At 53.1% G+C, this 27,725-nt stretch overlaps 1 protein-coding gene across 3 annotated transcripts in view; it reads right to left on the bottom strand.

Moving 5' to 3' along the window:
- Window positions 1-27,725, bottom strand: part of LOC119104458 (ras-GEF domain-containing family member 1B) — a 148,148-nt gene that overhangs the window by 8,717 nt on the left and 111,706 nt on the right. For all 3 annotated transcript variants that reach the window (XM_037228164.1, XM_037228163.1, XM_037228162.1), the window contains 6 exons: window positions 15,563-15,682; window positions 11,054-11,178; window positions 7,944-8,037; window positions 7,211-7,334; window positions 5,292-5,419; window positions 4,190-4,306 (listed from right to left, as the gene is read on the bottom strand). In XM_037228164.1, coding sequence (XP_037084059.1) covers window positions 4,190-4,306; window positions 5,292-5,419; window positions 7,211-7,334; window positions 7,944-8,037; window positions 11,054-11,178; window positions 15,563-15,682 — 708 coding nt within the window. The remainder of the gene's footprint in view (window positions 1-4,189; window positions 4,307-5,291; window positions 5,420-7,210; window positions 7,335-7,943; window positions 8,038-11,053; window positions 11,179-15,562; window positions 15,683-27,725) is intronic.

The raw sequence follows: 27,725 nt of genomic DNA, 5'->3' as shown, positions 1-27,725 counted from the left end.
ACACTTCTCCACACAAGCACATGCACTGGAAGTGCTATACAACACACATCATGTTCCAGTCCGCTGGGGACATACATGTGCATGAAAACGTGATACTGTCATATGTAGAAGCTATCACAAAAACCACGTCCCACCTGGTAAAGGATCATTTAATCTCCCACTCCGACCACTCAGCCTTCGAAGACCGAAGCCATTTCGACGAACCGCCGGAAGGAGCCATGCCATCAGCCGGCTGCCTCCTTTGATTAAGTGCGGACGGAAAAAACTCGCGGCGGTGTTTCCGCCAGCCGCGCAGACGAATCGCATCGAAGCGCGCTGGCCAACCGGTGGCACTGGCAGTGGCTTCCCACAGCCAATATGACGCCACGCTGTAGTCCATGGGTCAGGCAGACGTAGGATCGTTTCCAATGTCGTTTTACATCGCCGTTCTGGGATACGACTGATGAGCTTCCTTGTTCATAGCTAGAGTCCTAAGCCGATGAAGCCTTTGCGGTTTTCCCGGCTCTCACTGTTCCTCCACGGCGGCGGTGGGCTGTGCTAAACAGAGCTTTGAACCTGTGCGAGGATTCAAATCTGTGGACACTGCCAGGTAGGTACGTGCCCCTCATCTAAGTACATATGCTTGCAATAACACGCTGCGACGTACAAAAACCTGATTATGCGGTTCCTGAAAAACGTCTAATTCACGACGCATGATAAGCACGGTTCTCCAGCACCATACTCATGCATGTTTTTTTCCATTACTCGCTAAGTATTATACTGCCGTTTCCCAGCATTCGGATAGACCATACACTTCTTCGGAAAAGTTGCAGAACAACCCCACATGGCGTTACATACCGCTGAACCACCTGTGCCATTCCCCCTCCCCCCCCCCCCTACAACCCCACCTTTTCCCGAGAGCTCGTAACTCGAACGCCCTCCTACACCCGCTGACATTTTCCGACCGCTGGCGCGCGGTGTTTTGCCCACGGGCACCTCCGATTGCGCGGAGTCGTCGGGCGGGGGCGGGCAGCGCCGCCGCCGTCCGAGTCTTATGGAGAAGCCGCCGTCAGCGAACGTCAGACCGAAATTGAACGACAGTCTAGGCCCCGTAGGACCAACGTCGTCACCGATGGGAGGGCACACTGCGCGCTTCCGGGATTGGATGCGTTCGGCGCAGCGCGGAGAGCGTTGTGAACGCTGTTGAGGCCAAATGGAGTCCCACGAGAGGCGCTCCACGGACAAGATGGCGAGGAGACATTTCTTACGCGTCGGGAGTAACAAATTTATTTTTTGAACCGTGCGCCAAACCCAATATCAAGCAGTTCGTGATACATCGCTTCACTGAAACGATCAACCACATGCACGCATTAAGACTAGCCTCCATGCGTGTGCGTGTGTGGTACACGCCTGTGTCTCCTGTTCACACCAGGAAGCTGTTCTGAAACACATGACCCAGCACAGGAGGACTTGCGCAGAACGTCTTGAAAAAGCATGTCAAATAGTCCATGGTGCTGCCCGGAGAAATGGCTCCAAAGCACCGCCTGCCTTCCCCTCCCTCGCCTTTTGAACTACATCCAACGTCACTGTACGTTCTCTACATCAGTTCGCGGTTTTCGCGAATGCTACGTCAACAAAACGTCAGCCGCGTGAAGCCGCTGAGTTTCTCATGGACCGTGACAATGCCCAAGAGCCGCCACCGTACTCCGCTCTCACTGAACGGATCTTGACACTGCGTCTCCAAGGTGCTTCTCAATGACCTGATCATGACACCAGCTCCATGCCAACGTGTCGCCAACGTTTCCGTCACAGACTCGCCTGACACCGTGGCAACGTTAAGCCGACCCGACTATGTCAGGGTTACTGCCTCCCGCCGCGCCACTGAGTTTCCTTCCTTGGCCCGCCCCGACACCAACTGTCCGTTTTGACGATGTGACGCTATTACCGTGCTCCTCCCCCCCCCCCGCGCACCCGTGACACCGTGTCGATGGCACATCATCGTCGCCGTACTTTTCCTCAGTAACACTGTGTCATCAAGACACTGCTACTTCCGAACTTCCTCTCCCAATAACTTCTCCAAGACAACAACCACCTCCCAATAATGACACGATCGCAATGATGATGACGACGACAACTACCATCTCGTGTCAATGACAACGCGTCGCTGAGACCTGACTCCTTATGCCTCGTCCATGACACCTCGCCAGCCCGTGTCCATGACACGTTCTCACCAACGCAGCCGCCGGGCGCGCGCTCTCGTCGACGGGCGATAACGAGTGTCACAACTTCGGCGTCGCGTCTCCGCTCCCTGTCGTGATTGCGCTGATTAGCCAACTCGACGGACTGCCGGTAAGTTGCCAGGCCGTTAAGCCTCTGGCCCTACCGTGCCAGTCGGCAGACCCCGGTCCCAGCTGGTTGTCCGTAGCGCTGCGCTGATGAGTTCGCGAGGTGGCAGCGCGCGGCGGCACGAGGGCGACGGACTGGGGAGGTGCTGAGCGACTGCTGATGAGGTCGGCGTCGTCTGGCAACACTTGGGACTGGCGACGTTGGAGCGTAAATCGAAACCTCTCCGCCTGCTGACATTTTCCGATCGCTGGTAGTCGATGTTTTGCCGACGGGCACCTCCCATTGCGCGGAGTCAGGCGACAAGTCGCGGAGCTCGTGTACGGGGGAAGCTCGGCGTTGCCTGGCAACACCTGAGACTGGTGGTGCCAGGAGACACTAGTCTTAATTAGTGCTGTCTATTGTATATATATATATATATATATATATATATATATATATATATATATATATGGATACGCCGATAGATAGATTAAACGATGTCATATGGCGACCACAGGCTTTATTCACAATAACCAGTTCTTTGCATATGCTCAATGCTTGCTTGTCATCATTCAATCAGCACCTAATATCATGTCGATGGCTGATTAGTGCCACAGGCAAAACTAGCAATTCGCAATGTCAAACGCAAACAGGACTGCAAGGCCTTTCTTGACAATATCAAGTTTCAACTGGTCAACTGTCAGTGCACACGGAATGAAACGCTTGTGAAAGCAGGCGGCAGAGACAGATGGAAAGAGAATGTGAGCTCGATTCATGTGCGAAGAGCTCTCGTCCGGCCACATCTGTTCTCACTGACAACATGACAGAGGAAAGTTCAGAAGTGATTGCAACCCGTTTCCATTTTCACGGAGTCTTGAAAATGGGCTATTAGAGCTTGATGGAAACAACGCTATTCACAATACAATGCCAGCGCGATTGCAAACTCGCCTCTGTTATTCCACCATAACCGCCGCGCCTAGCCCAGAACAAAACCTTGCCCGCTTCCCATTGAACCCAGCGCGTCGAAAACAAGCGAACAAACTAGGACTACTTCAACGGCACCACTGGGACATCAATGAATATTTGCCGGGCGAAGAAAAACATTCAGGCAGGGAGACTTGCCATGCCACACTGGCATTTGGGCTGCATCGCAGATACATGGAGTCAGATCTCTCTGGCGTCCCGTCGCAAAGCATGCAATGTTTTGTGCTAAAATAGCCCGTCTTCAAGGAACCAGGAAAAGCTGGCCTAAATAATGATAACAAGCGATGTTTGGAATATGTCATGAGGATGTAACTCCTGGTACAGAAAAAAAACAGGAGTTTAATGCCTTCCTTGCTCATACCACGCAACGCGTGTTTTCATCGTTCTCGCAGTCGCTTACTAAGACCCTGCTGTGGTGCTTCACTTCTGGTTATCCCCACATCAGACTCTCCCACGCGGCGTCTTCTCACCAAGCTTCACCACAGGTTCACGCAAAGCCTCACGCCTCCCCACCACATCCAGTGCAAACCTTCCGCATCTGCGCTGGCGGTCATGAGCATGAACATGAACTCAGCATGAACGCCCAGCCCAATCGGTGGCCGCGTACAAACCTCAGCAAATGCCTGGAGACGACGGCCCAATCGGCGGCCGTGTGCTAACTTTAGCAGAACGCCCGGCCCAATCGGTGGTCTCGTACTAACCTCAGTAAATGCCTGGAGACGTCCGGCCCAATCAGCGGGCACGCACTAACCTTAGCAAATGCCTGGAGACGCTCGGCCCAATCAGCGGGCACGCACTAACCTTAGCAAATGCCTGGAGGCGCCCGGCCCAATCAGCGGACACGCACTAACCTTAGCAAATGCCTGGAGACGCCCGCCCCAATCGGTGGCCGCGTACTGACCTTAGCAAATGCCTGGACGAACTCCTCGGGCCCGATGTAGGAGAGACGCTCCAGCTCTATGTGGGTCAGCTGCTGGGAGAGCACCAGCGGCGAGGGGCACACCTCGCTGATATCCGTCTGCGGGTGAAGTAAATTAGGTCAGTTCAGGTCACATCAGGTCAGGTCAGGTCCGTCAGGTCATCCCAAGTTATGCTAGGACAGGTCAAGTCAGGTCAGGTAGACCAGAAAGGTTAGGTCCGTCTGTGGGCGATATCAGGCCAGGCTATATCAGGCCAAGCCCGATCAGGCCTGGCCTATGCAGATCAAGTCAGATCAGGTCAGGTCAGGCCAACCAGCGAGAACTATTTCACTCCTGGATCACGTCATATTAGCTCAGACCGAATTATGCTGGGGCAGGTCAGGCAGGCCAGAAAGGTTAGGTTGGTCTCTGGGCAATATCAAGTCAGGTCTGGTCAGGTCAGGTCAAGTCATACCAGGTCAACCAGCGAGAACTAGTCCGCTCCTGTGCTCCCCCACCGGGCCGTTTTCAATTAAGGCTAGAGCAGCGTCATTGCCAGTCACTTGTGTGCTTATTGCTGGCTCTGCTCGGCGCGTAAAAGGTTTTAAACTCCCCGGCTTAACCTAACGTAAAAGCATTCCGAATTAAGTGCTGGAGCTTCGCGCTATCGACCCCGCGACCCTTACGCGAATTACGTCGCTGTTGAGTGGACTCGCAGCTCCCTGAAGCGGACTTGAGGAGAAGGCAATGTCGGCAAGGAATTGCTATGAGTGCTGTATGCACAAGCAACACGCGAAACCGGTGTAATGGTACGGGAACGTTACCATAGTGAAACGAGCTGGGGCAGAGAAACTGAGGACGCTATAGGATGATGTCAATGGCAATGACACGCGATACAGAACATAAAGTGATGCAACTTTAACTCCCTAGCGGTTGACGAAAGAATGACTACAACCGCTAGGAGTTGCAGAGGTTAATTATGACCATGTCGATTAAAGACATTATATAACATACACAGTGCAATGCGATATAATGCCGAATACGTTCAGCACCGGCGTCACGTTACAAGAACACGGCGGCGGCCAGACAACCTGGTCAACCTACCACATTGGTGCTGTTCTGTAGCTTCACCGCCTCCGTGTTCAGCTTCTCCACATAGTCTTCGTACTTCTCCAGACAGGTGAGCTTGTCCAGCAGGTTCTGCAGCACCACGCGCACCTCCCGCTGCAGGTCTGCCGACATCACCAAAGACGGTCAGAAAGCAAGCCCCACCACAGGCCTCCGACATCATCACAGTGAGTGGTGGCTGTACAGCACTGCATCCTGGCGTCTAGCGTCCTACACCAGCCTTCCGCGGCAGCCAGCTCGGTCACGCATGCTTCAGAGCAACTGCGCCGCACGCCTACAAAAACATCTGCCTTGAGCATCACTCCGCCGACAGCAGGCCCCAACACACATTGCAGCGTCTGCTCGCACTCACGCGCGATAGGCATACCGCCAGCCGAAGCGCGCGCAGATAACGGAGCGTTTCTCCGCTGTCTGACGACGCCACAAGACTTTTCCGCGAGGGAAAAAACGCCGAGAGCACGCGCCGTCACACAGATGCGACTTTCATCATGTTTCTTGCAACGCCGGGACAACCTTACCGACATCGCACAACCGACGACTGGCCGAGTGAAAATAGACCTATTACGATCCCTGCAGAGCGCTGGCTGCTACGTCAGAGTTAACGCTTAGTTGCGCGGCACTACGTCAGCCCGTGGACGTGCTGGGAAAACAAATGCCGAAAACTTAATTACAGCCCTCTGTTGCTGCCAAATAAAGTGCGCTTACTCAACAACAAGGCCTCCATTATTTCTTTCGCTCCGCTTTCCCATTCGATACCGCTCTTCAAAATGTCCCTTGTCGGCACCACGCCAGGCTAGCGTGTCGCCGTGTGTTGCTCGCGTTAACCAATCAGGAGTTCTCCACGCCGCACAAGACGTCATGTCCATTGCAGAGGCCGCCTAATCCTTCGACAAGGCCATTGTAACCAAATGATGACAGACAGGCACTGTCGCATGCATTGATGTCAGTGTGCATTCATATGTTAGCATGCGTTCATGTGTCAGCATGCGTTAATATGTCAGCATGCATTCATATGTCAGCGTGCATTCATATGTCAGCATACGTTCATATGTCAGCATGCATTCATATGTCAGCATGCGGTGCGAGCTCGACAAAGGACTTTACGGCTTCAGATTGACAGCGTAGAGCCGAGGCGGGCCGACTAATAAATGAGTCACCTGATTTCTAATATTTGTTACTACGATATTCGCACATTGTTACAATACTCATTATTGCTAGTTTCTACAACCAATATAGCCCAAATGGCACGATCAAGGTTTGCTGCGAATGTCTGCAACACGCATTGGGTCTCAAACCTCTACAACTGCACGACTTGTTGGTTGCTATCTGACGTTACATATATCCCAAGGCTCATATCCATTATCACGACATAGCATGCGTTGACAGTGGCACGAGCCCACACATAATTTGCATATAATTTGCACCGGCACCGGCTCGAAAAAAACAATCTCACAGAAGCCGCCATTGTCTCACCTGATCCCGTCACAGACCAGGCAAGGAATTTTTGAAAGGAGTTTGTGCGAAGTAGACTAGATACACTGACGTAGATTAAGGGAAGACGCCTCGTATACTGTTGAACCCCACACCCTCCACACCCGGTAAGATTTGAAATTTTGCCACGTGCTTTTAGACGACGCATAGCGAGAAGGCTCAAAATATCAAATATATACCGACTTCGCTGCGGGTAATGCGACCCAGGTCGACCTCTACCTACTGACCTAGGCTGACCTGCACATACCAACCTGAGCTGGCCTGGGTCTACTGACTTGGACCGACCTGTACGAAGCATAGACGTCATCCAGATCATGGGCATAGCCTGGAGGCACTAACCTGGACCTACATACCTGGGGAACTCGGGCCTGCTGACCTGGGTCAACCCTGTATTAGCTACTGACCTGGGTTGGCCTGGATGCAGCGTTGCGAAATGACACGGACTTGGGCCATTACTCGCTCGTCGCGGAAGTCGTACGGGAAGGTGTCCGACCACTCTGAGAGCAGCTGGAGAACACCCGTCGCCACCTGTGGGGTCGGAGCGGCGCGTCAGGACAACGCACGTACGCGCACGCACGCACACACCCGCGCACGCACGCACACACCCACGCACGCACACACACACCCACAATGTGCGCACGCACGCACGCACGCACGCACACACGCACACAAGCGCGCACGCACGGAAGTACGTACCCACGCAAACACGGATGGCAAAAAGTGACGGAATTGAGACGGGAAATTACGTCAAAACGAAGTAGCCTTCCACCCGCGGCAAAGACTACGGCAGTGAAATTTTGAAATCGTGCCCATTTTCACGCAGGTGCAAGGCGAGCGCGAGTATTCACGAACAATTAGAACAATACACACCGGTGCGACCACTGAAATGTTCACGGATAGGAACAGCATACGAAATAACCGTAAGGGAAGCTGAGCGGAAAGCGGGGCGTAGACGACTTGATGGATCACAAGCTAGCTCCCTATAGCTCACATAGCTCACAAACGACAAGCGCACAGAATCAATACTAAGACTTTATGTGAAATACCACTTATAAAACGCAGCCAATGGCTGGTACCAGTCAAGAACGCGAGCTAACGGAAACAGACCGAGTCAGAAGGTGAGCAACGAATGCGCACCTTGGCGTTGTGGGTCCTCTGTTCCGGCGATGCCGCCTCAGTTCTCGTGACGCCTGCCAGACGTTCCAGAAGCTCGTGAGGGCGGATGTACAGCCTGGAACGGAGGGCCGATGCAGGCAGCGGTCAGGGAGGCTCGGCACACCACCAGCTCGTCACGTCATGTTATGTGACGTGACGCCATGGAGTCACATCACAGCGTCAAACAACAGCGTGATATTTAGCTGCAATGTGGCAGCGACCGTTACAGCGTTCCGGCACGGAGTCACACAGTACGGCGCCACGTCGCCGCGCGTCACATTAAGGTGTCACGTCACGATACGTCACGTTAGGGCACCACGTCACGGTATCCCACATTTAGGGGTCATGCCACGGTCCCTTGCATTAAGGCGTCATGTCACGATACGTCACGTTACGGCGCCACAGTTCGCCGCCACGTTACGGCTCCATTTCCATCCGCTCCGGGTAGCACAAGAGGTACATCAGAAACCGAGTGGTCAATATGTAGACAATAGTTTTTAATAATGTACAGAACGGCAGACCGAGGAGCAATGGCACCGCTACGATGGTACGGAACGTCATCACATGACGTTTTAAGCAACACATGGGTAATATAATATCAGCTATTATGTCATTCGACCGAAGTAGATTCCCAGTTGCACTTCAGTACCCAAACGCGATTTCAAAGACTTCAATTTCAAAGATTTCAAAGACATCAAAGCATTCCTACTTCTTCACTATTAGTCTACCAGTTGTCAGATATTTGCACGGGCACGTACTCGCAAAAATGCAAACAGTAGCGTGTGCTCGCACACAGCTAGAGATAATTCACTCAACGAGAAAAGAGAACCGAAAAAGCGCGAGAAGTTCACCAGCGTTTCACCGACGCGAAAACAAATCTATTCTTGAGTAAAACTTCGCTAAAAACATCAGAAAGTTGTCCCACACGGCGCGCTTCGGCTTCCTTGGCACTAATAGTCCTCCAGAATAGTGCTTAGAATGGCCTCCCGTCTCCCGTGCAGCACAGTGCTGCATAGCTACAACATAGCTGGGTTTACATCAGCCTTGTAAGGTGGCGTGTTTGCACCAAATGCCAATACACGGCTTAATATTGGAATATCCCGCAATAAAGACGTTTGTTTACATAAGCCTTTCAGGTGCCCGACAACAGCAGTTGAAGGAAGTGGCCCACCGTTGGGGCATATTTCAAAACACACTCTAGGGAAACCTCAGGACTAATTACGTGTAATTATAGCACTGGGCAACTTCACTGTAGCACCGTCAAGACGTCATAAGAATATCAATCTCAGTTATTTTCGAGTCCAAATTAAGTTGTCATCACTTTGTAACAGCACTATGCTTCTTCCCTGCAGTCGCAACCACCGTCATCATGACAACCACAGTGCATACCTCCACCGGTAGAGCAAAAGAGCATTTGTGATAGGCTCAGCGCGAAAGTGCCTTTTACTGAGAAGTGCACCAGTTGAAGTTTGAACCAGTACGTCACATGGCTCCTGTGATACTCTCATTCAAAGCCAACTCGAAAAGAGCCACCGTGGTAAACGCCTAACAGGAGAGAAAGCTAGAAAAAGCCTACTTTTTCAAAAAGAAAAAAGCAAGCACCTAAATAGGAGAAAGCATACAAAGCCATAGTGTATGTTTGGTTGAATTCGCGGGATAATACCTCATATGTCACATATGTTTTGTCTACAGTGTTTTCAGCTTTGCTAGCATTTATTACACAAACATTTCGAAAAAATAGGGCGTTAAAACATTGCAGAACGCACAGGTTGGAAAAAACATGGCAAGTGAAAAGCATTGCTTTTACAGTGGTGAGCAGGAGCAGAGTGAGATTCCTTCCAAATGCTCAGCTGATTCAAATCAAAATTCTGATCTGGTCAGAAGGGTTTCGAGAATACTGGTATTACTGATCACATCATACGCGTCTGGTGTAACAACTAGTGAAAACTATAAAAAGGTGAGATGCTCTCTTTAATGGGCTATTTTTAGCCTGCGGGCTTACAACGCACCTTTTTCCGGTGACGAAGGCAAACAGGAGGCTATGCTTACACACTTACGCAAGTTCTGAAAAATGGGTTGGTTTATTCGTCACGTGCAAACTAACCGTTTTCATGAGTCCACACTTTCACGTGCAGCAGTCCACAACCCACAAGCATTCCATACACAAAAACCCACTGCATGCTGTCAAATAAACTGTAGCCTTAACTTTTTGTCAATTAACTTCCGTGCTTTGGCCCCATTCACGCCCATCTAATTGAAAACATTCATACTTGAATGTCATCGCAATACTCTTCACTATCCACGCCCCCTACGCAGCCACACCAGCCAAAAGGTTGCTGTCAGCCACACTGAAAGTCCGGAGTTGAAAGCAAACAAGCGTATCGTTTCGTGATAAGGAAGTACGTCTGGCTGCCATCTGCAAACCTGCCGGCTCCTGTGGAGGCCCTCTTCATCACGGTGACGTTCCCAATAGAGTTCGAGCTCTGCCCAATGACGTCATTTGTCCACCGTCGCAGAGCCAAATATATCCCTTGCCTAATGCATGTTTTGGGCGGTCCACGGGACAGCGTTGTCCCTGCGGACGCATAGAGATAGTTGTGCATTCCAAGTCAAAGCGTGGCTATCGTGCAACTTAAGCAAAAGCACCAAGCTTTACTAAAATAGTGCAGCTCCCAGCGATCTCAGTGAAACTGCTTCCTCCGACTAAATGACGGTCACATTACGAAGGCGTCGACGGCACTCGGTTAACATGATACATGCGTTGCCGCCACGAGACTTGCAGCTAACTGAATTCAACGGACACGACCCTTTCGTTTCGCTGCGGGCATGCGGTCAATGACGTAATCAATAAATCGAAATTAATCTGCCAGTTGCGAAGTTCCGCGAAATACGTTGGGGGGAGGGGGAAGGGGGGTGAGCTGCTGGCCAGGAAAAATATCAGCCTACAACTACAACGTAGGAAAAACGAATGCCTGTCCAATTGGACATAATTCATCACTTTTCTTTTTTTTTGGGGGGGGACTACCAGTTGCATGCGAGACTACAGCCCTGATCTAGGACACATGACACGCTCATCATCGCTCGTCTCTCACCGTGCCGACAGCAGGAAGGCGAAGATGTAGGCCCTGTCCGGATAGTGGCTGCTGGTCGGAATCAAATGCCGGATCAGCTCCTCCAGGCTGCCCGAAATCAGGTCGCCGTTCTTGTAGTGCAGCTGCTGCAAAGCCACAAATGACGTCACAGCGGGAGACGTCGGCGGGGCACGCCGCGCAGGTCGACGGTTGGTGGCGGAAGGAGCCATAACGAACACCAGTTGCTCCGAGTCAAACCACCATCTCGCGACCAATGACGCGGGAGTCTCGATCGTGGTGCCTCAGAGCTCAGCCTTTATTCACCCCATCATCAAAATGGACAGCTCTATCTTTTAATGTTCACCCTAACCCGAAAAGATCGTTGGATTACTTTTATTTTCCACGTATATTTACGTTACCATTGCATTAGTGCATATTCATCTTCGTGTTTTGTGACCTGCACCGAACGGGAGCTTCCAGTCCCAACAGCGGAGCGCACAAGTGCCCCAGAACATTAGACAGGCAGCATAAAGCCGAGATAGCCAGTGGCCACGCTTTAAGAGCTGAGGCAGTGGGCCGGTGACAAAGGCGACAGCGATGGAGCACCGCTACAAGTCAGCACGATAATGATAGAGCGGAAACGCCTTAACGTCAGTTACCAGCGGCGTAATATAGAAATTGGCGAACATCCAACCAGAGCAGAGCAGGATTTTAGAGCGCGTTGTCATAATTCAGTACGCTTTTGCTTCGACCTCTGGATTTTTGTGGTTTTAAACACCTTGTACCCAGGCGAGACATCACAACTCTTGAAATTTTTCCGAATATTTTTGCAAGTTTTATAGCTCCGAAGATGCGCCTTCGTATTTCCTGCACCGAGGTGCAATAAATAATAACGCCACTAGGTTCTGATGAATCGCGACACATGAATTGCAAGGCTTGTTTATCGCTCTTTTCGACGATAAATGGCCTTCCCTGTCCGAGAAACTGTAACAAGCAGGGACCACGGAATACCAAGAAAAGGGCAGAAATGATGGCGGGCAGAAAAGCGAGATGCACACTTTAAACGGCACTGTGAGACGAAGTAGCGATCTGTAGTAAACGGACCGCTCAGTCACGTGACTCAGCTAGAGAACATCCCACAGAAAGCCAAGGGTGGCTGGTTGCGCCCACGCCTCTGGCGCAGCAAAGTTACGCAGGGCGAGGGTTAACACGCGCGAAATTTCGTGGTGTTCTGAGATGGAAGTCCCACATTAGAACTTATAAGTGACGCAAGTTTCGAGACCTTGCTATGAATATCATGTGGGCGCTGAACTCGGGGTCGGATCCATTCTAGTTAGGTGGTTGCATACGTCACAAATACTTTATTTCATTAGAATGACACCATAGTGTGGTATTGTGCTCAAACCGATATACCATGCAAACACCATGCTGGTAAATGTATGCACACGTGTGCACATTTACCATGCTGGTAAATGTATGCACACGGTTTAAGTACCACAAAGAGAACTCTTTAGAACTCGCGGTCACTCCTTACATCGCATGCAGATCCAAGTGTGAAAACCTCAATCGGCGTTCGAAGAGCTAAGTCGCAGGTCACAAACGGAGCATAACAATAAAGCGACGCGCCCAATCCAAGCTTCATCGCGGTAACCACTGCGCTCCCACAAGCCTTTATATCTGGCAGTTCATCATGACCGCGGCTTTCTGCCGCTGAGTCCTGCCTGAGTGGCGGGATCATGAGATCCTTCAGTTATTTTAATCAGAAATATAGAACTGGCAGCTCCTCATCGAACACTCCGTCAGGAGCCGTCAAACACCTTCCAGCGATGAACCCAAACGAATACGAATCGCTCGATAAATCATCGACCGTCCAAACCAATGTCCCGACGGCTCGGGAAGACTCCATCTCAACACTGGGGGCTGGGGAGGGGAGGGGGAGCTGCGCGCCTGACACTGCGCCGCGGCAAAGCTGGAGCATCGTCCATAAGCTCGTAACTGCCGATATGGTAGATTTACTGAGCCCAAGTCCTGAGTCCGGACGCCCAAGCTATTTAAGGCGGATTGAGCCCGCGATCCTAGACGGCACGATAACTGGAACGACACGCGTTCAGAGGCTCGGTGTCCCGCGGCATTTCTCAACCACGAAGAATGTGTGGTTGCACGAACTCTTGTTGCCCAGGCTCTTTTGTTTTGAAGTCTCTTTTGGTGCGAAACTTTTCCTAAGGCATACTTACAAAGAAACCCGTCCAAACGCTTTTAAGTTAGGAGATCCAGCATGTTTCCCTGAATACAATCATACATATGCAGAAGCACAATGCATAAATCCTCAGCAGACGACGTCGGCCGATGTCAAACTCGAAACACACTCCCTGTGAGTTACAATACCAGTGCGACACTGCTTCTCGAGCGTCCCAAGTGCACGACATTCACTGAATTACTGATATTTCCAGTAATCCTGAGGAAGTAAACAGCCGTGCAACACACACCAATGGGCGCAAAATGACCACAGTAGTCGGCGCGTCCCAAAACTCCAATCAACAACACGTACCAACAGACCAATCGTTTCCACCTAATAAGACCATACCACTGTCACCAACGCAGCTGAAGACGGAGCACTATCTCTAACGCAACGAAGGATTGCGTCCCAGACAACCATGATGATTAAGACATTGTCTCCAACGTCAAAGGGGGGAATAGGAAAAGTGGAAACAGGACCATGCCTGAAGTGATTGATAAAGCGTTAAGTCCTGCTGAGCAGCACCACTCCGAACGTATAGGTGATTTTACTGCCGCTGTCATGACACAACAGGGATTGCGCAACCGTTCCAGACGACAGATTCTATGTCACTACCACACAACAGGAAATTCTACCAACAACAGCGTCGTTGACTGGGTTTTTCGTGTCATTTGGGCTTTACGACGCACTCAGCCTGCAGAGGAAATATAGCGTCGCCTGCCTCCCATCCTGACAGGAAGGCCGTGCAGCGCGGAGAATCGAACCACGTGTATATGGTTTCCCAGACTCGCAGTTTAACCACTTCTCTATCGCCTCCCCCCCCCCCCCCCCTCCGAGCGTCAGCCCCACATCTGGCAACCCGAGCAGCGTCGGGCATCTGGCAACGCTGGGGCGCAGCATCGCCGCCAGAACGTCTTAACCGCCTCCCCGCCTTTCCCGCGCCCTCGCAGTAGCGCCCACCGATCTATTTTACCGGGGGGGGGGGGGGGGGGGGCACCACTGGTCACAATTACCCGGCTCCCAAGCCTCCCGGAGATAAATCATCGTGGCAGGCAGCCCGCGCCGTCGCCCTGTTCCCGAACGTCGCGCAAGACGCATAGCCAGCAGAGGCGGCGCATGCTAAGGCGTAAGACAGAGGATCAACATGGTAGCGGCCGGAGCGCTGGGACAACATGGTAGCGGCCGGAGCGCTGGGACAACATGGCAGCGGCCGGAGCGCTGGGAGCAGCTCAGCCTGCACAGCAGCGGCTGCAGCAGGACAGTGGCTGTCCACGCCACAGGGCGTAGTAAAGCTACACACGGCAGCGGTGGGTAACACGACGGCGCGCCTCACCACGGCACGCGGTAGAGATTGATGACATGACAGGAGACTGTGCCGTGGCAGGCAACCGGAGATCAATTAACATGTAACATGTGGAAAAGCTGGGCAGACCGGCGTCTAGTTGTTTTTGGTTTGTTATTATTCGCTATCGTCGTCAACGGTTAATAAGATGGGACTGCTTTCCGTGTGACCGGAAGGGTCCACCAGACTTCTCATCCGTGAGATCGTAACTTTGTTCTCAGGCCGCAGCCGAAGTCTTCGCTGTTGCGAAGCTGCTGCTTCCCTCTCCCATCTGTCTCGTGCAGCACCATCGTTTGGTGCCACATGTCTCTCTTTTCCATCCGGACAAATTTCTTCAGAGTTCTCAGCTGCCCTCGTTTAACGAGATCGCGCCCATTTCTCACAGTTCGGTCTTTCCTAGACGCATGTGACTGCCCCAGGGGACGGCGACGCATGTCCGCTGCGACCCCGATGGCTGCGAGGACAAGCGAAATTCCACCACCAGGGCTCGAACACAGGGCCTTACCGTTAACTTTGTCACAAAATACCTATTCACTATCAAGGAAACGTAAAAAGGATGAAAAAAAAACGCCTGATGTAATGTACTTCTCATCTTTTATCACGGCTTTCACACATTTCTGAGTCGGCATTTCATAGGAACCCGACAATCAATTTTCGCCAACGATTTGACGTCAACTTTCAGGGAAGCGTGCACAACAGAAGAATGCAATCCCTTCTAAGTAATCAACCATTTGGTGATTGCATTTCCTTAATGGCACATGATAGCTCCATCCGGCCATAACTTTCCAACTGCACATCTAACATTTTAATTTCGGAACTAGGACGCCAGCTTCGATCGCGCGGGGTAGCGGTCGGGCCCTTGAGTACACATGTCTACAGCATTGGCTGGCCTCCCACATAGCGGAGGGCGGCGATATACACAAGCTTCGGGAGGGGTGTTCGGAGAGGCTACCTTGTCGCTGACGTCGGGCGAGTGGACGGTGACCTTGTCCGTCGAGTGGTCCGACGAGGAGGAGCGCGGGCTGCCTCCGTTGATGTGGCCCGGAGCAGAGCGACCACGACGTACGCCCGCCTGAGAACGAAGCGCGGACACGGTCACAAGCGGGGCAGACTGAGAACGAAGGGGAAACACGGTCACAAGCGGGGCAGGCTGAGAACGAAGGGCAGACACGGTCACATGCGGAGCAGACTGGGAATCAAAGGTAAACACGGTCACACGCGGGGCAGACTGAAGACCAAGGGCTAACACGGTCACGAGCGGGGCAGACTGAGAACAAAGGGCGGACGCGGTCACAAGAGGGGCAGACTGAGAGCGAATGGCAGACACGGTCACAAGCGTGGCAGGCTGAGAATGAAGGGCAGACACGGTCACGAGCGGGGCAGACTGAGAACGAAGGACAGGCACGGTCACAAGCGGGACAGACTGACAACGAAGAGCAAACACGGTCACAAGCGGGGCAGACTGAGAACCAAAGGCGGACGCGGTCACAAGCGGGGCAGTCTGAGAACGAAGGGCAGACACGGTCACAAGCGGGGCAGACTGACAACGAAGGGCAGACACGGTCACAAGCGTGGCAGGCTGAGAATGAAGGGCAGACACGGTCACGAGCGGGGCAGACTGAGAACGAAGGGCAAGCACGGTCACAAGCGGGGCAGACTGAGAACGAAAGACAGGCACGGTCACAAGCGGGACAGACTGACAACGAAGAGCAAACACGGTCACAAGCGGGGCAGACTGAGAACCAAAGGCGGACGCGGTCACAGGCGGGGCAAACTGAAAACGAAGGGCAGACACGGTCACAAGCGGGGCAGACTGAAAACGGAGGGCAGACACGGTCACAAGCGGGGCAGACTGAGAACCAATGGCGGACGCGGACACAATAGGGGCAGACTGAGAACGAAGGGCAGACACGGCCGCAAGCGGGCAGACTGGGAACCAAGGGCAAACACGGTCACAAGCGGGGCAGATTGAGAACCAAGGACGGACGCGGTCACAAGAGGGGCAGATTGAGAATGAAGGGCAGACACGGTCACAAGCGTCGCAGGCTGAGAACTAAGGGCAGATACGGTTATAACCGGGGCAGCCTAGAGAGCGGGGGGCAGACACGGTTACAGGCAGGGAAGACTGAACAAGAGGGGCAGACACAGTCACAAGCGGGGCGGACCGAGAACGGAAGACAGACACGTTCACAGGCGGGACAAACTGAGCACGAAGGGCAAGCACAGTCACAAACAGGGCGGAGTGAGAACGGAGGGCGGACACCGGCATAACCGGGGCAGACTGAAAGCGAAGGCCAGACTGAAACGGAATGGCAGACACCGTCACAAGCGCGCAGACTGAGGAGGAAGGACAGACACGGCTTGCCCATAAGCGGGATAAAATGGAAATCCTCGCTTGGCGTCAGCTTCTTAAGAGGCAGTTCTAGTAGGCATCCTGCCCAATACGAAACTGAAACCCATATTGGCTACAATCGGTGTGGTATGCAAGCATGTGATACGTACACATTGCAGTGACATATATATGTCCATTGCGCGTCAACAGTTAAAACCAGGATCCTTAACAGGACTTTCGCGTTGTACGAAGGTACGTGAATAGAGCCTAACGAAACCAAACGAGCGTGTATTGGTTCTCGTATATCCGGCTGGAATCCCTGAGAACCTCCTAGCTTACTCTCGCAACCAATTTGCCGGGACATTTTTCCTCCAGATTTGTTGCCCTCGCGCCTAACAAAGCCCGTCCAGCCTCATATGTCTCCGCGCACGCAACAACCCGGCCACAGTCCGTCAATAACGTGTTAAACTGCAATCTCCACACAATGCCCGCCCAAGATTGCGACGAACAGCATCCCTGGTAAAACTATTTCGCGGTCAACCACCTCACTTCCGCAGGAACCCTCACCCGCCCCACACACACACGCCTAAACGACCCGTTAGTGCAACGATTCACACCAAGCGAGTATGTCACTCGGACTTGGTCATGATGTTGTTTTGCCGTTTACGTCAGACCGTCGGCACCTTCAACCCGGGGAATACCGCGGGACACACCTTCCGCAATACTTGTCAGGTACGGGCCATTAAGCGTATGCGATGTTTACGCCAAAAAAACCTGGAAAGGTCAGTATGTGTCCGCTGAAAGGAGACTGCCTCGGCGCGGCCGTGTGGTGCCGATATGCGACCTGGAATGATTCCTGCGGAGTCCACCTCGGAGTCCAAACCGGGCAAAAAACGCAGGACGAGAAATTATCCGCTCCGCTGGGATTACATGCAAGCACCAAGATCTCTTTGCCTAGCACTAGTAGAGTCAGATCCATCGGTACAAGCTATAAATTAAAGTTACATTTACGCAGTTTAAATGCGCAGACAGCAAATATACGGAGGGACGCATCTCAATAGACGTTGCGTACATTGCACCTGACCAACGCATTTGAAAGGACGAAAAATCAGCGCTGAGCCACTCTTTCGCTTCCAACAAATACTTCCCTTCGAGGGGGCTTTACGCTGCCAACAGCAACATTACTTAGGCAGCGAACTCAAGTCACACCGAACCGCGTGAGTGGCAACACGTGTCTGGGCGTTGAACAACGGAGAGCGTGCGCACGGATGGCACGAGCCCCCTGGCTCCGCTCAGGTGCGCTCATCCGAACCTGTTTGTAGCCGCTGCGGACCACGCTCCACAGAGATTGAGTTCAGATGACTCCCGTCCGGACCCCCAGCTCTGATAACCTCCATTCCAGGACCCCATCCAGATAGCCCACAGTGGGCCAAATAGCCGGCGCTCGGGGCCAGAGCGAGTCAGATCGCGCTGCCGGGCGAAGAGCACGAAAACAGCCCGTTGGCAGCGGCGTATGGCGCAGATACGGAGGCAGTAAAGATAAGGACGCATGAAACTGCCAGCCCCCGCGATCTGCCCAGCCAGCTCCCAGCTGCAAGAGAGTTGGGAGTACGTAACACCCACGTCTCACGTTCTCTGCCGCTGCCGCTGCCAACAGCTGAGACGAATGCTCTCAACATGAGCATTGGGAGTACGCAACACCCACGTCTCACGTTCTCTGCCGCTGCCGCTGCCAACCGCCCAAGACGAATGCTCTCAACATGAGCGTTGGGAGTACGTAACACCCACGTCTCACGTTCCCTGCCGCTGCCGCCGCCAACAGCTGAGATGAAGGTTCTTAACAAGAGCGTTGGGAGTACGTAACACCCACGTCTCACGTTCTCTGCCGCTGCCGCTGCCAACCGCCCAAGACGAAGGCTCTCAACAAGAGCGTTGGGAGTACGTAACACCCACGTCTCACGTACTCTGCCGCTGCCGCTGCCAACAGTTGAGACGAAGGCCCTCAACAAGAGCGTTGGGAATACGTAACACCCACGTCTCACGCTCTCTGCCGCTGCCGCTGCCAACCGCTCAGACGAAGGCTCTCAGCATGAGCGTTGGGAGTACGTAACACCCACGTCTCACGTTCCTCGCCGCTGCCGCCGCCAGCAGCTGAGACGAAAGCTCTCAACAAGAGCCTTGGGAACACGTAACACCCACGTCTCACGTTCTCTGCAGCTGCCGCTGCCAACCGCCCAAGACGAAGGCTCTCAACAAGAGCGTTGGGAGTACCTAACACCCACGTCTCACTTTCCCTGCCGCTGCCGCTGCCAACCGCCAAGACGAAGGCTCTCAACAAGAGCGTTGGAAACGAAAGATGCGTGCCGCAAATGGTGATAAAACAACGCATCTAGCGCGGAATATACAGACTTCGTGAAGGGGGGGGGGAAGGGGACAGAAAGGACGCGTGAATCTGGCTACCGAGCCCTGGCAACAAAACACTTTGGAGCTTGTCCTAACCCAGGTGTGTAGTTTCTTGATTAGAGGGGCCCCACCCCCGCCCCCCCCCCCCCCCCCCACCCCCTGAGTTCGAGTCCTGACATTAAGAATAAAGTGCCCCAAATTCGGAGCACACTTGGGAAGCACTTTTCAGGTGATTTAGCCATTTTTTTGCTCGCCAACCCCCTCCTCAACTCGTTTTGCGAAACTCTCTTGACCACAGAAGAGTGAGCGTAGAACAAAAACATTCATTCCTTGCAGCAGCAGTGCCGGCCGACATCAGACGCTAGGGCTGATGCCGAGAACATGGCCACGTTAAGCGAAACAAATCTTGAGAATTAACGAGGGGGTGGTAGCAGTGCCTCAAAGTGACGATATTTTAAAATGCATCGAGATGAGCGTCGACGAATCCTTGCGATAAAAGTGGCTCGATGGTGTGGATTTGAATGCGATGCGAGCTTATCCAATCTATCTGCAATACCATCTGACCTCACTTTGACCTCTCTAACAAGCGTCCACCCACGGCCGAGTGATCGAGGACCTCTCACCGGCAATGAGCGGACGTCCTCGTACGAATCACGGGTCGCGAAAGGCGGCGCCTCGCGCGTCGATCCAACCGCTAAATGGACACGTTTTTGTTCTTTCTGCGTCAAACAAAGCAAGCTCATTACCTGTTTCCAGTTGCGGAGAACTCTTGCGTCGCCCGTAGATGCGCATGTAAAAGCAATCAAGTTAGCGCCGCATTTGCGCGTGCGGTCTATTTTCGACAACCTCCGTTTGGTCAAGTGTTTGTTCGACGAGCTCGAATCCGGGAAGCGGCGGCGACGGCGGCGATGGCGGCGGCAGCAGCGGCGGTGCAAATGCGGATGAAATGAACCAGCGTCTCACGCGAGCGCCAGCTCGAGCGGAAGCTCCAGAACGGCACCGCCACCGCCGCCCACTGCGCAGCGCGGGACTGGGCGCCACATTCGTCACGTCGAGCAAGCGCGTCACATCCGCCGCATTCGTCATGGTGGAGAGGGTAGCAGGAAGGCGACAGCTTCAGCGGAGAGTTCGTTTCGGTTGGGTGGCTTCGCGAGCTGCGGCGACGAGGGCCGGCAGCACGGTCAGCAAGACGCTGGGCCTTATCACAGCCTCCACCGTCGGCTGGCACAAATGGCTACCGACAGGGGATCCCAAGCAATAAATCTTCCCCTCGCCTGGCCAGACGCGAAGAAGCTTCCTGATGAGTCGTTCAACTGGCGAAATTATGTCTGTCCTAGCCCATACTATGTCGAACATAACGCGAACGACAGCGTGGGGATTTGCGCCGAGATCCTGATGATGCCACCCACGTACGAACACGTCAGATTATAATACGACCACTGAACCTTTCTCCCTCGCGCGTGTGCTGCGTCGTAAATTCGGCCGGTACAGTTAACTGGCGTCTCAGCTCACTCAACGCCACGAATTCACTCGAAGTGATGTGAAGGCCGCCACGATGAAGGCCGCCACGCACAGCCTCAGGGGCCAAGGCACTACCCCCAGCCACGTGTACGTCAACGATTTGAAGCAGCGAGTCAAAATCGCACCAGTGAAAGGCGTCAAGGAAGCCAGAATAGCTCTGCTAAGACCCAGAAAGACCATGAAATATGTGAAACCCAGCCTATCCATGAAGGGGGGAACAAAATTACAACGGTATCCATAATAATTCACGCATGACGTCATCGCCCACCTGAATCCTTGAATTTTGTCACCAAGACCGGACGCCGGCGTCAGCCTTCACCCACGCTCCCCGGCCGTTCCACCAGACCGGAGTCATCCCATCATGTCCCATCGAGGCCGAGCTCCATTTGCCGTAACACGTTCTGGGAGACATTGCCGAAGACGGACTGCGGCGCGGCCCACGTCAGTCGCTGGAAAGATCATGACCGGCGCGAAGGGATGAGCGCCGAGATTACTCGGACGCCATTAAGGCGCCGGCCGTTTGGCTGGATCCACAGGTGGGGACGACGGACTGCGTGCTGGACTAGACGCCGGGCACGAGACGGGCGTCGGGGTGTCTGCTGCGCGCGGAGAGGTTAGAGGTCACGTTGGCTGCTGGGACGGGCAGGTGTCGGGGTCGTAGCGCTGCTGGGGTAAGGTCAGAGGTCATGTTGTCTCCTGGGATGGGAAGATGCCACAGGTCACGACCCTTGGGTTTGAGGTCACAGATGAATCGTTGCTGGGACAGCCCGTTGCCTGGGGCCACGTTGACCCAAAAATTTGCAGCAGACACGCGCGGGGTTTCGGCGTCACGTCCAAAACTCACGGCGTTCCAGCGCAATATATCGCGGCACTCTTCATCGACTAAACTGACTATCTTTGAGGGCCCGCTGCCGTTTCAGGCTAGTTTGTACGATCCCCGGTGATTAAGTGTGATTGAAGTACAGCTAAGTCAGCATTGAGATGCGTGGTGAGTGGTACAAAACTCTGCCAATGGTGGCAAAGACGACAGCCAAGTACAGCTATCGCTGCGTGGAACAAAAGACAATATGAGTTGTTATGCTGCGAAATAGCCGACCTTCAGTACATCAGGGAATACTGGTTATATCATGTTACCCAACACTCGCTCGTATGAGTATGAGACCCTCGTCCTATACACTTGACACCACACACGAAATATACCCCGAAATTCAAATAACAAGACAAGAAATACATTATACAAATGCTGCTAGATTCATTGCAGATCACTTTTCAGCACAAGAATATAATGCTAAAAACAGGACCTGAGAGTCTCCCTGTTTTTATGAAGTCAAGTGCAAAGACTCTCACATGACGAAAATGAAATCACGGCAAGCATCGCCTCACATCACGCCTGTCCGAAAAACTGCAACATCAATCCTCTGAGCCACGCCAAGTCCTCGTTCACACTACCACGCCGGCTTTTTAAACATAACGCGATGCATGTCTCACCCCCTTTCATGGAGCGCTGACGACTACACCGGCCATACGCTCTCATGAACCAAGACGCAGCACGGATTCGAACCGGGCTCCTAACGTGAGAGCATACGGCGCTAACCACTTGGCACTCACGCCCCGTGCTTCAGCGTCATCCACCCCGTCCTGTCGCAAGGGTCGAGAGCGAGGGTTTCACGAGGGTCTACCAGGCTCTACCGCTGTCTACCAGGCGCTTCGGGGACAGGCTGCCACGCGTCGCGAGCATCGACGAGGAGGCTGATTCACCGAACCGCCGGTCCTGGTTGGCTGTTCGGGGGGGGGGGGGGGGGCAGGGGAGGGCATCGACCAGACAGAGGTTGGAGGGCTAGCGAGGGTACAGACGGCAGCAGTGGAGGATATGACGGCGGCCTACTCCCCGCCACCGCACCTTCGACGCCGACACCGTATCGGACCTTGAATGAGAACACGAACTGCACGGAAACCAGCATAGCAGTGCCGCTGCTATCCAGCTGGGATGTCCGATCAAGGCAGGCTTAACAGCTCTGTCCCGTGGGGTGTGCACCCCTGGATAACACTCATCCTCGGAAGGTCAAAATGTGTCGTTACGTGGCTGTGGTTCGGGTACGGGGTCCGTTCGAACATATTCTTTTCGCGAGGATAAAATCTGTTGTCACTTTTTCTCACAAGAACAAATATCCAGTTGTTAATTTTGTAGTTCTTAGTTAATTTCATCACTTGTCCGCACCACCTGTCTTTTTCCAAAGTGTCAGTCGACTTCTTATGGCTTTAATATCGCTGGAGTTCACAACATACCTAGCGGTAACTCAATGGTGTCATCGCAAAAAACGAACAGCAAACAACACCGAAAACAGCGCTTTAAATAGCCACAGTCTCGCAGGACTATTATGTCTGGACTGCCGGAGGGAGGAAGGGGGAGCAGTAACGTTCGTCATACTACGTTTAACGATATAAATGTATGTACATAAAATACATTAACACCGCCATTCTTCTCTCTGGTTGTTGCATAACGCAAGGCAAAATATTTGCCTAGCGCGCGGGACTTCAACTCCAATCTCCCGATCCCCATTCCAGCCTGCCACTTTCGCCACACCTTCACCACCGGGGAGCAGCAGAGGAAGGGGGGGGGGGGAGCGCAGTGAGGAGGCGGGAATGGCAGGGTAGGGGGAGGGGTGAGCAGGCGGGAATGGCAATCAGTTAGGGACGTGCCATCGGTTTCCGATGACTCTCCCATCGGCTACTGAGCCGCCGTGGGAACAATGGCAGTGCAGACAACGCGTTAGAGGAGAAAGACGGCACAAGGAGGGGGGAGGGTGGGGGTGGGGTGGGGGGGGGGGGGGGGCGAGACGAAAGAGACAGCGCGTCGGTACGAGGCACGGGGATGCTGGCTGGCGACGAGGGCTTAAAGAGAGATTGGTGAAGGGGAGGGACTCCAGCTCCATGCGTTCATGGGCCAGCCCGCTGATCTAGGCTCTCTCGTCGGAGGGGGGTGGGGGGTCAGCCCTCTGACCCATCTGACTTCCTCTGCCTCCCTCTTATCTCTGCGCACTGCCCCAGCTCTGCTAGAGGCGAGAATTCGGTGTGCACGGCGACCCAGTACGTCCATGGTAACCACGGCAACCGTGGCAAACATGATCAATTTCAAAATGGAGGTTTGCTGAGAACACACTTTGTCGATCAGATCAGATCAGATCAGATCAAAAGGAGCCATCGGCGAGCCTTGATATGAATATGACGATCACAGCCAGATCAGCCGCATAAAAACACCACATCAAACGACGCGGCAGCTACACCAAGCGGAGAAACTCCGGAGAACAAAGCGGCGTGACGACAAAGACGACTACAGTGACATCCTCTCACCCTAGCCTGGCTGCTGTGGAAGACACGCCACGCTGGCAACGGGGCTTTCGTGATAGGCTCAGTTCAGTCCAGTTCAGCTCAGCTCAGCTCAGTTCCGCTCAGCTCAGTTCCGCTCAGCTCAGTTCAGTTCAGTTCAGTTCAGCCCAGTTCAGTTCAAATCAGCTCAGTTCAGTTCAGTTCAGCTCATCTCAGCTCAGCTCAGTTCATTTCAGTTCACTTCACTTCACTTCAGTTCAGTCAGTTCAGTTCAGTTTATTCAGCTGGGCGCAGTTCGTGCTGTTCATGGTTCTGGTGGCTCTCGGCTCATTCTACCGTACTGGTGTTACGCCCAGAGCTCACCGGCTGTCAGAGCGTTCATGGTTCGGTGATCTGGTTCACGCTAGGTCTGGTCGAGAACTCTTCTGGATCAGGCTGGCCGTGGCTCGGTCCAGCCTTGTTTTGACTTCTCCAGTGAACGCCACCTCTGCTCCGGACTGCTAATGCAGACAGGCTACTTTCGGCCTAACATACGCTCACGAAGATCGATTTTATCCTACAGTGACCTGAATTTTTGGTATATCCCAATACCTAATCTTCCCGGAAATGCACATCAACGATACGTGAATTACTGCAAGCCTGCGGGAGAATCAATCCGATCAAAAGATATACAACCCGCCCGCCTAAAAACCGCTTAATGGATTGTACAGATAGAACTTCGCTCACAGTACAGACTTACGGATCTTACCACGCGCACATTAAACCGGCCACGGGAAAGGCGCTCCTCCTCATCACCGGGTAGCTTTTTCAGGCCTTTTCAGCCAAGCAGGACTGCTGAGGCATCTCTGATGCATCATGGGTGGAGAACAACGCGCAGCTCTGCCATAAGGACCACTTAATTACGAAACCAAGCGATCTTATTCTCTGCAGCAAAATAACACCACGTGATGTGGACGTTGACTAAAAAAACAGCTAGCTCGCCATTACAGTGTTGGTGCGTGAGCTTCTTTCAGTAATGATTGGCACCACTCAATACATATTTGCAATTGTCAATGAAAAAGAATGAGCTTTGGGTGTGAGTTTACCTGAAACTATTCAATAGATAGACTTTAAGTACTGGAAAAGGCCAATCGGGCAGGCTACGACTGATCGGGAATGGATAACTATAAATAAGGTTCACAGCAACATGGATAAAGGTTGATTGGGAACAGAAATTGTTACCCGTGAAGCCCTCTGCTATCAAAGTCTCAAAAAAATTGAGAATTTTCAGACGGGTGGAGACATTACGAAACAACCGCCCCCTCTGATTCCCTCATGTCTTACGCAAATACGTACGACACCCACAGCCGTACCTGGCAGGGCCCGCCCTCTGTACTCCACCTCACGCCACCAGCACCCCTACCTGGCAGGGCCCCTGCCCTCTGCACTACACCTCACGCCGCCAGCACCTGCACCTGGCACGGCCTGCCCTCTGTACTCCACCTCACACCGCCAGCACCCGTACCTGGCCGGGCCCGCCCTCTGTGCTCCACCTCACGCCGCCAGCACCTGCATCTCGCAGGGCCTGCCCTCTGTACTCCACCTCACACCGCCAGCACCCGTACCTGGCAGCACCATCCAACTAGCGTGCGGCGGAACCCATCGCTCCGAAGCCAATCCATACTGAACTCCTGGAGGGAAAGCTTTTTAATTGCAGCTGCAGCAAGTTGGAAAACGCGAGGCGGCGCATCAAAGCGTGACATTGGGCTTCGCGCGGCTAATGCCAAACGTATATCAATTGGCGTGGGATCAACCATTCCGGAATCGTATTTCTCACCCCACGAAAATACCCTGGCGCACATAATCCGCACGATCTTGCGCGCCGCGTTCACCGGTTGGCAAGGATAATTTTAGTCGTTAATTAAGTGTTATTCGAATAAATCCGTCGGCGTTACCGTTCTGGAGCCGTGCGAGCTACCAGCCGGAGACTGGGACTTTTTCGCGTGGTTTAACCCGTCCCAAAGCAAAGTGCCAAAAAGGTCGCCAGAAATTCGTGGAAATCACACATGATCATATGCAATTAAAAGACATCCGCTCGGCCGACCGTCGATGCATCCAAGAGCGCAAGCATCTTTTCGAGGTAAACTAGCCTTTAAGTAACGTAGACGGGACTCCCGCCATCCTGTTTCTTCACCAACTCCCATTACGTCATGTGCCTGTGCCTGGTTCCTGTCGGAATCGATTCCGGAATCGGCACAATTGTGGTGTGTCAAGGCAGAATCGATTCCTCTCGCTAATTGGAGTGAGGCGAAATTGAGGCAACTCTTTCGGCTGGAAACATCGATAAGTCAACTCAAATATAAGTACAGTCAACAGCTACACTTAGTTCTTATTTGGAAACATCACACGAGCACCCAGTGCGGGAAGAAACACTTCTATTGCTACCTCGTTATCAAAAGATCTATCGTATATCGCAGATTTATAACGGAGATCGCGCTAACTTCAGACTTGTTGTCACCAAACTCGCTTCAATCACTGGAAGGGACTCCGGAACTGCCCCTGACATCTGTGAGATTACTCACATCTGGGTCGATTCAAAATTACGCCTCTCTGCGCTGACTTAGGGTTGGACACAGACCCGCAGGCCGCGAGGCGGTGTCGGAATTGATTCCGCAAGTAGGGATCCACTCCGCATATTGAGATCAATTCCGCAAGAGCAGAATCACACACCAATGGGTCCGCCGAACAAACCATGGGGTCCGCTTGAAAAAGTACGAACGATCCGATTATGACCAACCACAGGGTAAAGCTTGCGAAAGTCTTATGATCCCAACAAAATGGGGCAGCAAAATCCGATCATAGACGATTCGTCTCGACGAGAGCAAGTTCTCCAGCTAGCCTTTAACACTTACCTTCTGCCTCGCGAAGGCCGCTTTGCTGTCTCCCAACTTCTTGGCATAGAAGTACATCGCCATCACGGGGTCATCGACCTACCGTCATAAGCCAGCGTAGACCGCGGTCACCTCTGACCTTGCTGACCCCTCTCAAGTCAGGTCAACGGACGCGCAGATGAGCAAACGGCCACGCCTTCGCACGATTTCAAGTTCAAGTCGAGTCTTGCAGTACACAATCTACTAGAGGCGAGTCTTAAACCACGACGCTCATAGCTCGTAACTCATACTCCGCGTCGAGACTTGAGACGCGTAGCTCGAACTCAGCGTTGAGACTTCCGTTAGCTTCTACAACAGGCCTGGGGTTAGCTTTTCAGGTCCCCGGATGTCGGCACTGAGTTCGCCAAATCCTTACGAACCAGTCCAGACCTCGTGGGGTCCTCAGATAGGGCTGCTGAGCCCGTCAGGTCTGCTGATATCAGTCCACAGCTGGTCAAGTCCAGGAATGTCGGTTCAGAACTCCTCAGATTTTCAGCTCCGAGTCCCAAGGTTGCCAGGCATTGGTCTCCCGGCTCGGCCAGTGCTTGCAGCTCCTTCAGATTTCGGTCTCAAACCTCCGCCGGTCTCGGTCTCGGCGCTCCTCAAACGTCGCTCACGTTTCG

The sequence above is a fragment of the Pollicipes pollicipes genome, unplaced genomic scaffold (assembly GCF_011947565.3).
Source record: "Pollicipes pollicipes isolate AB1234 unplaced genomic scaffold, Ppol_2.1 Scaffold_6052;HRSCAF=7182_pilon_pilon_pilon, whole genome shotgun sequence".
In the NCBI taxonomy this organism is placed as follows: Eukaryota; Metazoa; Arthropoda; class Thecostraca; order Pollicipedomorpha; family Pollicipedidae; genus Pollicipes; species Pollicipes pollicipes.
This window is presented reverse-complemented; position numbering and strand designations above follow the sequence as displayed.